Here is a 12,902-nt window from a genome sequence, read left to right on the forward strand (position 1 = left end):
GAGCATGGGAAGGTGCCGGGGTCTGTTGGGGCTTTGCGGTGCAGAACAGGTGCTGTTGCTGAGGTGGTTCCAGGATCTTCCTCAGGGCAGGATCATGGGGTGGTTGAGGTGGGAAGGGACCATGGGAGGTCTGTGTCCAATGCCTGGGTGGAGCATGGTCAGCTCTGGGGACCCACCAGGGCCCTCCTCGTTGGATCTTGGAGTCCTCCACAGATGGAGGCTGCACGGCCTCACTGGCACCAGGTCCTGCTGCTTCTCCTCCTGGTGAAAAGCATGTCCTGATATCCCTCCTGGTTCTCCCTTGTTCCAGCTGATGCTGTTGTCTCTCCCATCACTCTCTGTGGTGAAGAGCTTGGCTGTTTCCTCAATAATCTCCGTCCTTGGGATGGGAAGATCTCTGTTAGGTCCCCCACCCCAGACCTGTGTCATCTCCAGCCCATCTCCCTCCTTGCCCCACCATGGCACACACTCTCCTGTTCCTCTGGTGGCATCCACTGCTCTGGCTCCAGATCTCTCTGGAATCAGGGTTCCAGACCGGGATGAGCTCCCCTAATACCAGGCACTTAAAGAGGAGGGGACAGGGGGCCTCAAGCCCTGGATGGTTGGAATGAGCTTCCACACCAGGACAAGGTCACAGTTCCACATTCCCAGGTGAGGCTCCCCAAGCTCTGCAGTTCCTGCTCTGGAGACAAGAGCTCATCCAGCTCCAAGAGCCAGCTGTGTGCCCTGTCCCTGGGATTCACCATCAGTGGTTTTTAATCACCGGGCAGAGGATGGGATTTTGGAAAGCTGGGTCAGTTTGGGAAGCAGGTGCCACTGGATAAGGCCACGAGCATAGGGGACAGAGACCTGTGGGGAGCACTGGCTGCCTCAAGCATGGGTTTGCTTTCCAAAACAGCTGCTTTTAACCCAAAGCCAGCCCCCTGGGGTACCTCCCTCAGCTGCACTTTCCCATTTTCCTGCCAACAGCTCCGTGCCCTGAGTCCCGCAGGGTTTATTGGACACATCAGCGCTGTTTGCTCTCCTGCCAGCCTCCCAAGGGTGAGTAACTCACCAGCTGCTGGGGGGGTCACAAGACACCAAGATAAACCTGTTAGACTCGATAATCACCACAGCAGCAGCAGCCAGAGCTAATCTCTGATCCTTCAGGGCCTCCTGAGCTCTTTGGTCTTAATCCCCAAGAAATTTGCAGGATGAAAATGGAAAGAGGGGCTCCCGAGGGCCTGGGTGCAGGATGAGGGGAGGAGTCCTCCCATCTCCATCTTCCCTCCAACCATGTCCACTGGGAACACGTGGGAGGGAGAAAAGGGGCAGCCAAATAGATGGGGGTGTACATTTGAGGACAGTGGTCAGGGGCCTGGCAGGGTCCTGAGGCTTGTTAAGGGAAATTAAATTCCTTTAATCAGTTCCATAGCCTAGATTATGCTGGTTAACACCAGGCCCTCTGCACCAGCCCCTTCAGCCTGGAGAAGGCTCCAGGGAGAGCTTCCAGCACATTCCAGGCCCTAAAGGGGCTCCAGGAGAGCTGCAGAGGGACTGGGGACAAGGCCTGCAGGGACAGGACACAGGGAATGGCTCCCACTGCCAGAGGGCAGGGATGGATGGGATCTTGGGAATTGGGAATTCCTGGCTGGGCTGGAATTGCCAGAGCAGCTGGGGCTGCCCCTGCATGCCTGGAATGTCCAAGGCCAGGCTGGACACTGGGGCTGGAGCAGCCTGGGACAGTGGGGTGGCACTTGATGTGTGGGCAGAGAGGATTGTGTCCCAAAATCTCCTCAAGGATGCGTCACGCATAAAGAACAGGACACGTGCCAAACACCACGGAGGGATTGCACAGGGGTTTATTCAGCCCTTTCTATCATGACAGCCATCACAGCACACAGAGGATTTATGAGCTGGTGCTGCAGAGAGCTGACTCCCAGCCCAGCTCTCAGGAGGACTTGTCCCGCACGTGCTCCATGATTTTCTTCAGGCCCAGCCAGGTCTCCCTGGCAGCAGGGACGATCTGGTTGGCGGGCAGCAGGAAGCCGTAGCGCCCCGTGTCCCGCAGCTCGAAGGCAAAGGAATATTTGATCCCATTGTCATAGCTCCAGTCAATGCTGCCTCCACTGGCTTGGTCTGGAACAGAAAGGGAGATGGTCCAGATGGGGGAGCAGAGGAACGGTGGAGCTCTGTTATCCTGCTGTTTGTATTTTGGGGGACAAGGATGAGGTTTGGATGGGAACGCTCAGGTCCGATGTGTGACCGGTGGTGTCACTGCACAGGAGCACTGTGGCTTCCACAAGGGACAGACCCTATGGGGAGGACAGGGATTGGTGTCCTGGGACAGCCCCTAAAAGCTCTGAGTGGCCAAATACTCACAGATGGTTTTGCAAATGGTGCCCACTTGAAAGGTGGTGCCATAGAGAGAGCGGATGGAACTGGCAGCAGCTCTTCCCAGAGATTCCTGGAGGGGAGAAGATGAAGGAAAATAAAGAAGCAGCCACACTTCCTGAGATTAAACATTAGGATTTCACCAGAAATCTCCAAACTGCTTTGGAGATGATTCACACCAACAGCAAGCACAGCTTCCGCAGCATTTCTGGGAGGGGCCACTGCGGGTGAATGAACTTCCAGCAGGTTCTGTAAGTGTTCATCCACTGTTTATCTCACTGCCTTGTCAAGGAGAGGCTCAAGAGATACCAGAAATTCCCAAGGCAGTTGGGATCTTCCAATACTCCAAGGTCAACTTTGTGTTCACTTCAACTACGTAATGGGGGTTGGATGGAAAACAGAGCTGGGTTCTTTGTGAAGGAGGGAAAAAGGCAACAAATTGCCACAGGGGAACTGCATTTAGGCATTAGGACAAAACAAAATCCCCATGAGATTAGGGAAACTTTGGGACGAGCTCGAAAAAGCTGTGGAATTCTTCTTTAGAAATATCAAAACAATTAATCCAAACTCAGACTGAAATTGGCTCTGACTCCAAAGCCCTCCCAGCACAGGGTTAGAACAGAGACCTCCAGAATCTTTCCCATTGGAATTGTGGTTCTGAGATCCACATTGGCTCAGAGATATTATTCCAGCTGTGGTGCTGTCATTAGGGAAGAGTATGGAAAGTACAGAAAGGCAGCTGGACAGAAGAGAGGAAGGTAAAACCAAGTCCTGCTGTCTCACCAGCTCGGCATAATCATTTGGCCTGGTGCATTTGTATCCATAGGGATACATCAGGAGCTGGGAATAACTGTGGAGGGTCAGGAAGGCCTTGAAGTTTCCATGATTCTTGATGAAGTCGACAACAGATTTCACTTCCACCTCGGAGTTGGCATGGGGCCCGTGGTAGGAGTCGGAGCAGGGGCTGTCACTGGCTCCAGGACCTGGTGGTGCAAGGAGGGAACAGACCCGTGAGGAGTGGAATTCCTGGGAGGTCAGGGCAGACCCACACAACGCTGGGCTTTCCTAAGGACAGGGCTGCAGCCAAAGCAAGGCCTTAAACGCTGATAAATACTCAAAGAGCAGCAACAGAGTGTGAATGTTCAAGGGATGTACTTTGAGATTATGCAACCTGGAACACGTTGCCCAAGAATCCACATTCCTGGGGGTATTCTGTGGTTGGATGGGACTGGAAACAACCTGGGATAGTGGAAGGTGGCTTTGCCCATGGCAGGGAGTGGAACTAAATAATATTTTGGGTCCTTCTGAACCCAAACCATTCTGTGATTCCATGATTCCGTAATTCCATGATGCTGCCTCATCCTGTGCTCTAGGGTGATTAATCCCCTTTATAAAGGCAGCTGCTGGTTCTGTGTAACAGGATCCAGAATCCAGAAGCTTTATCCCTACCTCCAAAACCTGCATCCCAGTTCCTGTTGGGATCAACTCCAACGCAGACGCTGCCGGGAATCTTGGAGCGGGTTTTCCTCCACATGCGATTCTACAACAGAGAAATGCTCAAAAGGGAGCAAATCTCGGTGCTGGCACCAAAACTGCTCCCCAGGAAGAGCTGCCATCCATGGGGGATTGATCCTAGACATGATCCCAAGAGTATTTTGGACTGCCAAGATGGGCTAATGGTCAAAAATCAATTGTATTTACAGGGGGTTAGGAAGGGTTAGACAAATGATGAGGATCTTTGTCTGCCCAACTCTTTGGTAACTTGTCTCACAGCATTAAGACTTTGTGAGCCCACTTCCCTCGTGTTTATTATTTCCTTGGAAGAGCCAGGAATCTCACTGAGCTCAGACAGAGAGCTGACCCACCATGGTGTGAGTGTACACATATCCATCAGGGTTGGCGACTGGCAGCAGGAAAAGATCCATCTTGTCCAGCAGGGAGGTGATGGACTCATCTGTTCCATAGTCAGAGGCAATCTAGGCAGAGACAGAGCACACCCTGCTTAGCAGAGTAATTCCTTCCCAGATGTTCATTCCCTCATTGTTTGGGGCAGAGGAAAGGCTGGATTTTGGGGCAGGAAAATAAGGAGCATCCATCATCTGCTACATAACTGTTCCTTGTTATACATGTGGAGTGAGCAGTGAATCTGTTTTATTATTTTACTCTGAAGACAGGAGGTCTTCAGAATAAAATGGCAGAGGGTAACAAAATTTTCTCCTCCCTGTCCCAGACAGCAGGCCAAGGCTGGCACTAAGACTGAGATGGAAGAGCCAGGTTGGGAATTCTCAACCGTGCTGCACTGACAGAGCCCAAGGAGCTTTTGGACAACACCCTCAGGCACAGGATGGCTCCTGGGGATGGTTCTGTGCAGGGCCAGGAGTTGGACTCCGTGATCCTGGTGGGTCCCTTCCATCCACTTATTCTGTGATCCTGTGACTTCTCTGGTGGCTCAGTCATTGCCAGCAGGATTTAAATCCTCATTTATAGACAGATGGAGGTCTGGGCATTTTGTGGAAGGAAACCAACCCCACTGCATTTTTCTGGATGAGCAAAGCAAAGCAGCAATACAATCTCAAAGTCTTTGGTTATTTGTGTAACAATTTCACCTGACCCACTGCATTTTGTCTGCCTAAACTCAGCTGTTCTAACAGGACAGAGGTTCCCAATTCCAGGTCGAGGCAGCCACCACATCCTCAGGGAGTCAGCTGCTTTTGGGAGGTGAATGAACTGAACACACAGAGGGGTGATATCCTCCAAAACAGCAGGAAACATTCCCAAGACAGGCCCAAGATGAATCCTGCTGCAGGAACCTTGTTGGCGATCCACAGGGCGCTGGCCTGGGTGACCCACTCGCGGGAATGGATGCCGGCGTCGAGCCAGATGGCCGGGCGGTTGGAGCCTCCGGTGCTGAACTGGGAAATCAAAACAGCAGCATTTCAGACTCTGACACCTCTCAGTCAAGGACATCCCATAATAGACTGGGGTGCTCTGGGCTGTGCTGTCATTCATCCCTATGGATGCATTCCGTGATATCTGTCGTACCTTCAGGACGTACAGAGGCCGCTTTTCGTAGGATTGCCCAATCTGGATCTTTTCCACAAAGCTGTACTCGGATGCAAGATTGTCCAGTTCTGCATTAATCTGAAATGCAAGGCCATGAGGACATTAACATCATATTTGAGGACATTAATACCATATTTATCATTAATACCATATTTATGTGCTCTATCATTCCTTCCAGAGAATCATGGCCTGATTCAGGTTGGAAAGCCCATCCCATTCCACCCCCCTGCCACTATCCCAGGTTGCTCCAACCTGGCCTTGGACATTCCCAAGGATGAGGAAGCCACAGCTTTATTTCCTTTTAGTTCTCTATTTCCCAATTTCAAGATCCCTTTATTTCTCTTTCTTTAGAAGGATGGGGTTTGACAGAGCCTGCAGGAGAATTTATGGAATTTTGATCAACATTGTCAGGGACAGCACTGGCTGATTGTTCTGAGCACAAAATTAATACTGCAAAACACAAACCCACGAGCCAGAAAAAGGTGCAAGAATATTTTAGATCCTAATATAGGATGGTGAAATGAAGACAGCATGCAAAAAGACCAGAAAAAAATCAGAATACTCTTCCCCGGAGGTACTCACATCATCCAGAGTGTGGTAAGCACCAAAGTCGAAGGTGCTGCTGCGGTGCCTTAGGGCACTCTCAGCCATGTCTTGCTTTTCTTTATCCAGAACAACCTAAAATAACATTCAAATGGTGAGAAGTGTCTGCTTCACTTGCTAGAAGATAAATAAATGAAAAGGCAGTGAGTTAATGCTGGTTTAGGTGCCCTTTGGGAATTGCTGCTCATGAGGAAATGTCAGATTAGTGCCCAAGTGGGTGATTTCTATCCATAACTGCTCTCAGCAGAATTTACTGAATGATCAGTAACTTCAGTGTCAAACAAATGTCTGGGATCAAAAGTCCATGTGTAATTCCTCAGGGGTTGTCAGAAGAGCCCTGTGGAGTTTACTGATGTCACTACTCAGAGAACACCTACAATCCAGGTGTGGATTGTCTTTTAGGAATAATCCACAACCTACAAAAATAACGGGAGGATCCCACAGAAAACAGAGTATGGAAAAGTGGGAGCCAGGCCAAATTGTGAATCAACGTTTCCAAAAGATGTAAGAAATAAGTGCCAGTGGCACTGCCCACCTGCAGGTCTTCAATCAGGATGGAATATGCAATCCCCTGGGATTCCAGGAAGGCTTTCACTGACTGGACACTGACAGCAGGAATTCTCACATCCACGGGGAGGGCAGGGGCAGAGGGGTTGATCCAGAAATCCAGCTGGAGAGAGAGAAAGGAAAATGGATTTGGTCTGGGGAAGGCATCCTGCAAACAGCTCTTGCAGAGTTTTAGAAATGCTGATTTCTCCCCAGTCCAACGGCCCCTGCAGAGAGGAGCCCTGGAATGCTCTGTTCTCTGTGGCTTCACCACAACCTTGTATCTATTCTTCTGATAAACTCAATAAAATAAAAAATACCAAGGGCTTGAGTCAGTTTTTTCACTGACTTCTAGGCTTTGGTCACACAAACGAGGAAATCTTAATTGTTTCTGATGACTATTTTATTATTCTCCCTTTTACTAGAAATAATTTCAAGAAAAACTCCATATTCTAGTCTTATGTAATCCATGAAATCCATTGTTTTAATTTCTCCTATTATCTCTTCTTTGGTAGGCCTTTTCTAAATTTTAATTTCTAAATTATTGATATAATATTTTTTAAGCCAGTGATTTTAAAAAGTAATGTTAAAAATTCTCACCAATGCAAATAAGAACAGTAATAACCTGAAATTTTACATTGTGTTTTCCTGTTTCAGTACAGTGTAGACCAGTTAATAAATTTCTTCCATAACTCTGAGAGACAAAGCATTGCCATTCCCACTGGAAAAACAAGTTTTTCAACACCGAGATTAAGATCTAACAATTCAAATATGATGTAAACCCAGTAGGAAAAAAAAAAACCTATCAGTTCTGGCCCCTACTCGAACTTGCAGGTCAAATTTAAAGTGTTGAGAGAGTAAAATTATTTATGGCAGCTGCCCCAGGGTGATGGGAACCTTCCAAATGAGATGCAGATTCCCACCCTGACCTGTTGTGAATGAGATGCAAATCCAAAATGCCTCGTGGCCGTGACCCACCTCCAGGTGTTCCAGCGATTCCAAAAGCTGCAGCTGCTTGACCTCCTCCTCATTTTTGGTCTTGATTCGGAGAACCTGGTGCCTGCAATAAATCAGTGTTTTCAGAAGCAATCTCAGAAGGGGGCTGGCTGTCCTGGTTTGTTCCTGGGATCGTTAATTCAGTGTTAATTGTGTGTTAATGGCTCCTTTAATCACTTGATTTGGTGTCACCCAAGAGTTCAACCAAGCACCCGCACCTTCCTCATAAACCAGACGACGTGGCTGAGTTTTAAATCACAAGGATCAATCCTGAATCCATCGGTGACTTCTTGGCAGCAACTTGTGAGAAAAAGAATATTCCAGCTGAGCTGGGGAAGGACCCAGAGTTTGGGGAGCCGAGCAAACACTAAACGTGGGGTTTGTTTCACCTTCCTGCGGTTCAGTCAGACTGCTGAGGGTGGCTCGCACCATTCCAGGTGGGATGAATCACCCTCTGGAAGCGCCTCGCTCCAGAGGCTGGAGTGATAAACCCAACAGCTGGGAGCACGGCTGGAAACCTTTGAGATGGAAATGAGGTAAGAAGGGTCTCGGCACGCGAGCTCAGCTATGTGGGTGTTTTATTTCCAGCGGGACTCGTTTATAGCACGTTTACACCAGGATCCTCTCCCCGGCCGGCAGAGGGATAAGATCTCTTTGTTGAATGGAGTTAAATCAGCTCGGAAGGCACTTTTCCACATTAATAACTTATTACTGGATTCTCCATAAGCTTTATCTCAGGATTGGATTCTGCTGTGAATTCGCCACAAGCTGCTGAGGAATGGAATCACCAGAACTCAGTTCAGGATTAAATTATCACAATAGTCCCCTCCTGGCTTTACAAATCCCCGAGTTTTGGGACGTTATTTATATTATTTTATTCTTAATCCTTAAACCTTCATGCACAGATTTACTTACTGGAATCTAGTACTCACTTACTGCACCTCAGGATTTATCCAGTAGGATTTTATAATCTTTGATTATTAAGACTCTTCCATGGTCAGTGAGGCTGTGAGGAAATACCCTGCAGGATAATTTTTGCAATGCAACATAAAGACAGACCTTTAATAACTGGAAACCAGGATTTTAAATGCTTAGAAAGGAGGAAAGAAGAGGAAGAAAGAGAAGAAACTTGGGGGAAAATAGGAGAAGTAGTGAACCTTCTGATCTGAGGACAGGTTCTGGTCTTTCAGCTCTGCTTTTGCAGTGAGGTTCAACTCAAGCCAAAATCAAGCCTTGGATGAACAGGAATTGGGGATCTCAGCTCCACAGCTGGACCCTTCTCCTTAGAAAACCCAAATGAAAGTAAAGAAAGGTTCCCTCAAACGCCAGAGCAGCAAAGCAACAAGAACAATCAGTCACAAAAGCCAAAAAAGTGTGCCCCGAGCAGATTTTGTGAAGTTGAGGCGATGAAAAACAAGAAGAGGATACCAGCCCTAAATGAAAGGTTTTCCACAAAAGTGTAACTCACCCAACGAAGGTTTCCAGGCACAGGGAAGCCCCGATGAGGGCACTGAAGATCAAAATCAGCTTCATGTTTGCTGCAAGTTCAGCTGGGCCTGGCAAAGGGGATTTTATACAGAGCTTTATTTTTCAGATCAAACACATCTGATAGAACCTATCACTCCATGTGATCAAGTTCTCATATTTATCAGAGCCTTCAAGGCAACCAGCAGGCTGATTTCACCTCCAAAAAAATATTTTCCACTGACACATCCAAAGCAGGGGGGGGAGGAGTCAGTCCCAAAGCTCTGACCACAAAAATGTGTGTGTTCTTTCGTGTTCTTCAGGGCAGAGGAAAACAGGGACAAACTGAACTCATCCCAGCTCTCACTGGGGGTCAGGAGCTCTGCCAGCCCCCTCTTGGTTGTGGGCATTTTGAGTTGTCCATTCCTTGTTCCAAAGGGTATTTGAGGAGTTGTTATCCACGTGGGATAGCACTCCACTCCTGCCTGAGCTTTGGGAATAATCTCCCATGGGAACACCCAGCTGTGGCTGTCCCACAACTGCAGGTAGGCCCACAGGGCTGCTGGATAAAATTTTTGTTTATCCAGATCAAAAAGTTTCTGAGGGACAGCCAGGAGCTGAGCCTGCTGTCACACCTGGAGTTCCCGGGGAGCAGAGACAGGGGAGATGTTCAGCTGCTCAGTCCACCTCGGGAGAAGAAGGAAAGGAACTCCCAGAGGAAACTTTTAATAAAGATCTCAATTGTATCATTCAGCATTTGTCAGCACCTCCCTGAGGAGTCTCCTCTCACCTCCACTCCCACTCCTCCACAGGTGTCCTGTTGTGTTCACAGTCCCAGGCAAGTCCTTTGTCTCCTGTTTTTGGGAACAAAGGGAGCCCCAGGCAGGAATTAGTCCTGTTTTGGCCTGTAGGATTGAGTCATCTTGTAACTGCTGTGTCTTGGGGGCACCAGGAGAACATGCTCTGGTCTCTAAAGTTTAACCAAACCCAGTCCCTGGGGAAAAAGATCTCCACTTCCTCAACTTAAACCAAATATTAAAAATTTATCCCAAGGGACAGGAACCATCACAGGAATTTCCTGCTTCTGGAACTACATCAACTCTGGTGGAAGTGAAACCCCATCCGTAGCTTCCAGACTCCAATATTTCATAATAGAATCAGCTGACTGTCGACACGACCTGCCACGGTTCACTCTTTGAAAACAGGAAGGAGGGATTTAATCTAGGGCAAAATTAGAGCTTGTTTCATTACTCACAGTACATCCCACATGGATTTCAGGGCTGCCAAGAAACCCTGCCAAACCTGATGTCAGGATCCAAAGTATCCCAACAAGCCCTGAGTGCCCTGATCAGCATCCTCTGGGGCCTCCACCCACGGCATTTCAGGAGCTGCATCTAAATCCAAACCTTGGACTCTCTCCTCATGCCCTGGAGGGGCTGCAGGGCCCCCAGCAATGACCATGAGGTCCTGAAGGGTCTGGAGATCAGCTCTGAGCCACGGGCATCCATGAAATTGGAGTGAATCCAGAGGAGGCCCTGGAGCTGCTGCAGGGCTGGAGCCCCTCTGCTCTGGAGCCAGGCTGGGAGAGCTGGGAATGCTCCCCTGGAGAGGAGAAGGATCCAGGGAGAGCTTCCAGCACATTCCAGGCCCTAAAGGGGCTCCAGGAGAGCTGCAGAGGGACTGGGGACAAGGCCTGCAGGGACAGGACATAGGGAATGGCTCCCACTGCCAGAGGGCAGGGATGGATGGGATCTTGGGAATTGGGAATTCCTGGCTGGGCTGGAATTGCCAGAGCAGCTGGGGCTGCCCCCGCATCCCTGGAATGTCCAAGGCCAGGCTGGACACTGGGGCTGGAGCAGCCTGGGACGGTGGGATGGTTGGACCTGGGTGGGCTTTGAGATCCCTTCCCACCCAAACCATTCTGGGGTTTTAGGAGGCTGAAAACATCCACAGCGCTGACGCCAGGGTCCAAGAGGGGAGCAGCAGGAAGGCAAAGGTGACACAGCAAGGCAGGTGGCAGAAGGGACCTCACCACAGGCAGCAGAGCCCCACGGGATCCAGGCAGCAGGAGCAGGGCAGGTCTGGTGGCACTGACAGCTCCCAGGACAGCTCCACAGTCGGGATGTCACCAAGCACGGCTCCGAGTCCCCCCTGAACCCAGCGCAGCTCCAACAAGCCCCAGAGGAGCTGGGCTCAGCTTGGGTGCCGCTCCACAGGCAGGGTGGGTGGAGGGCGTGTGGCTGAGGGCAGGCAGGGCTCTCTCCACACTGCCCTGCAGAGGCTGTGGAGTCACCCCGTGAGTCAGGAACACCCTGGTGACACCCCAGGGAGGGAAAGGTTAAATCCATCTCAGCCAACCAACCCCTCTCCTCGCCTAAAATCGCCATGTTGACACAAATATTCCCTGAGAGAGGCCAGAATGGATATGTGCCCCCAACAACAACAACTAGAAAAGCCTCAAAAATCATTACATTTCAGTGAGGTCGGTCCATTTTTGTAAAATCCAGACCCTTTGTTGTTGCTGCCTCCAATGATGCAAACCAAGATCCAGTGTTGTAGCCTCTCATGTGATTTTTAGGAAAAAAAATCCCAGAAACTTTTCATAGAAATATTTCACTGGCATGGCAAAGGGCTCCACTGGCAACACATGTCCTGGATAATCAGAGTTAATTGGCTATAACGCCAATTTATTTTGGATTACTGATGAGGGAATTTTTATGTCTGTAAACAATGGATTGCCTCCATGTCCCTAATCCCCCTTGGAAATGCCCTGGATAAAGAATGAGTAGGGATTTCAGTATGTGGCTTACCACGTGTACACTTAGAATTAATTGTAGAAGCAGAACCCATATTTTTGATTATTCTGGAAAATCTTTAGGCTTTATGTCAGGAAAACCTGAGGCTTTATATCAGTGTAATAACCCTGGCTGCAATGGAGCTATGTATTTCCAACTCAGTTTTCCTTAAATTAGGAAATCAAGGCCTTCAAATTTGAGGGGTTATTCTCACACAACCCTTTCCATTTACAGCATTTCAGAGCAGAAATATGAAGTTACACCTGGACAAAAAATTTAAAGTTGGGCGTGTGTTGGAAGTTATATAACTTTCCTAATTTTCAATTGGTCATTTTAATTATTTATGAGCAGCACCCACTTTTAAAGCACTAGTAGAGCTTCTCCACAGACCTTTATTATTCCTTTGATCATTAAATAATCGATTAAGTTTGTTAAAATGAACCCTGACAAACTTCAATGAACAGACCCAAAGAATTTGAAGACTGTGGGAATCTTAAATTTATGGCACTTCAAGGATATTGGAATAACCAGAAAATTAGAGGAAATTAAGGCCTGAAAGGCTGGAGACTCCGTGTCTGAGAAAAAAGATAACAAAATTACTAAATAATTTGGACCAGATCAGTAAAAAAAGTGAGGAAATGAGCAGGGAACATTTATTACAATAGTAATTAATGAAGAGAATTATGAAATTTAGAACCAATGAACACTGTTAAAATGTATAAACAAGTGAAAAAGTTTTGGGGCTCATGTGGAGGCCTGAAATTTGTCAGCCAAACACACAAACCTCGGCCAAGAATAAATACTCTAACATTTTAAAAAGGGGTGTTAGGAGTTTTATTTATCCCCATGGTTTCGGTGAGTGTGAAAAATGCATATTTTATGATTGGCTTTTTGCAAATGTTACAATGAATATTAGATGTGCAATGTTGGGAAGTTATGCTGTATTAATTCTCTCCAGTGGTGTGTTGAATGTATTTTTAGTTTATAACACAATGTGAAAATAGAAACTATACTATGTAAGATGCTTTTTAACTAGCTCAAGAAAGAGATGGGATAATCAAG

The 12,902-nt window shown here is 48.1% G+C and overlaps 1 protein-coding gene across 1 annotated transcript; it reads right to left on the reverse strand.

Annotated features, from left to right (window-relative positions):
• Positions 1-1,823: 1,823 nt before the first annotated feature.
• LOC128788834 (carboxypeptidase A2-like) lies at positions 1,824-9,899 on the reverse strand. Its single transcript, XM_053944127.1, has 12 exons — positions 9,836-9,899; positions 9,050-9,137; positions 7,564-7,645; positions 6,575-6,709; positions 6,019-6,114; positions 5,416-5,514; positions 5,184-5,285; positions 4,239-4,349; positions 3,823-3,913; positions 3,157-3,356; positions 2,362-2,446; positions 1,824-2,118 (listed from the first exon to the last, which is right to left on the reverse strand). The coding sequence occupies exons 2-12, from the start codon at positions 9,112-9,114 to the stop codon at positions 1,931-1,933; spliced, it is 1,254 nt and encodes a 417-aa protein (XP_053800102.1). The 5' UTR covers positions 9,115-9,137; positions 9,836-9,899; the 3' UTR covers positions 1,824-1,930.
• Positions 9,900-12,902: the final 3,003 nt, after the last annotated feature.

This window comes from Vidua chalybeata, chromosome 5 (genome assembly GCF_026979565.1).
Source record: "Vidua chalybeata isolate OUT-0048 chromosome 5, bVidCha1 merged haplotype, whole genome shotgun sequence".
Classification (NCBI taxonomy): domain Eukaryota; kingdom Metazoa; phylum Chordata; class Aves; order Passeriformes; family Viduidae; genus Vidua; species Vidua chalybeata.

What these genes read in the sequence shown, in the direction of transcription:
- LOC128788834 (XM_053944127.1), bottom strand. Translation starts at nt 9,114, where the DNA reads ATGAAGCTGATTTTGATCTTCAGTGCCCTCATCGGGGCTTCCCTGTGC. An exon ending in TGCCTGGAAACCTTCGTTGG is followed by an intron (nt 7,646 to 9,049) that starts GTGAGTTACACT and finishes GATTTATTGCAG; the next exon opens with GCACCAGGTTCTCCGAATCA. An exon ending in AATCGCTGGAACACCTGGAG is followed by an intron (nt 6,710 to 7,563) that starts GTGGGTCACGGC and finishes CTCTCTCTCCAG; the next exon opens with CTGGATTTCTGGATCAACCC.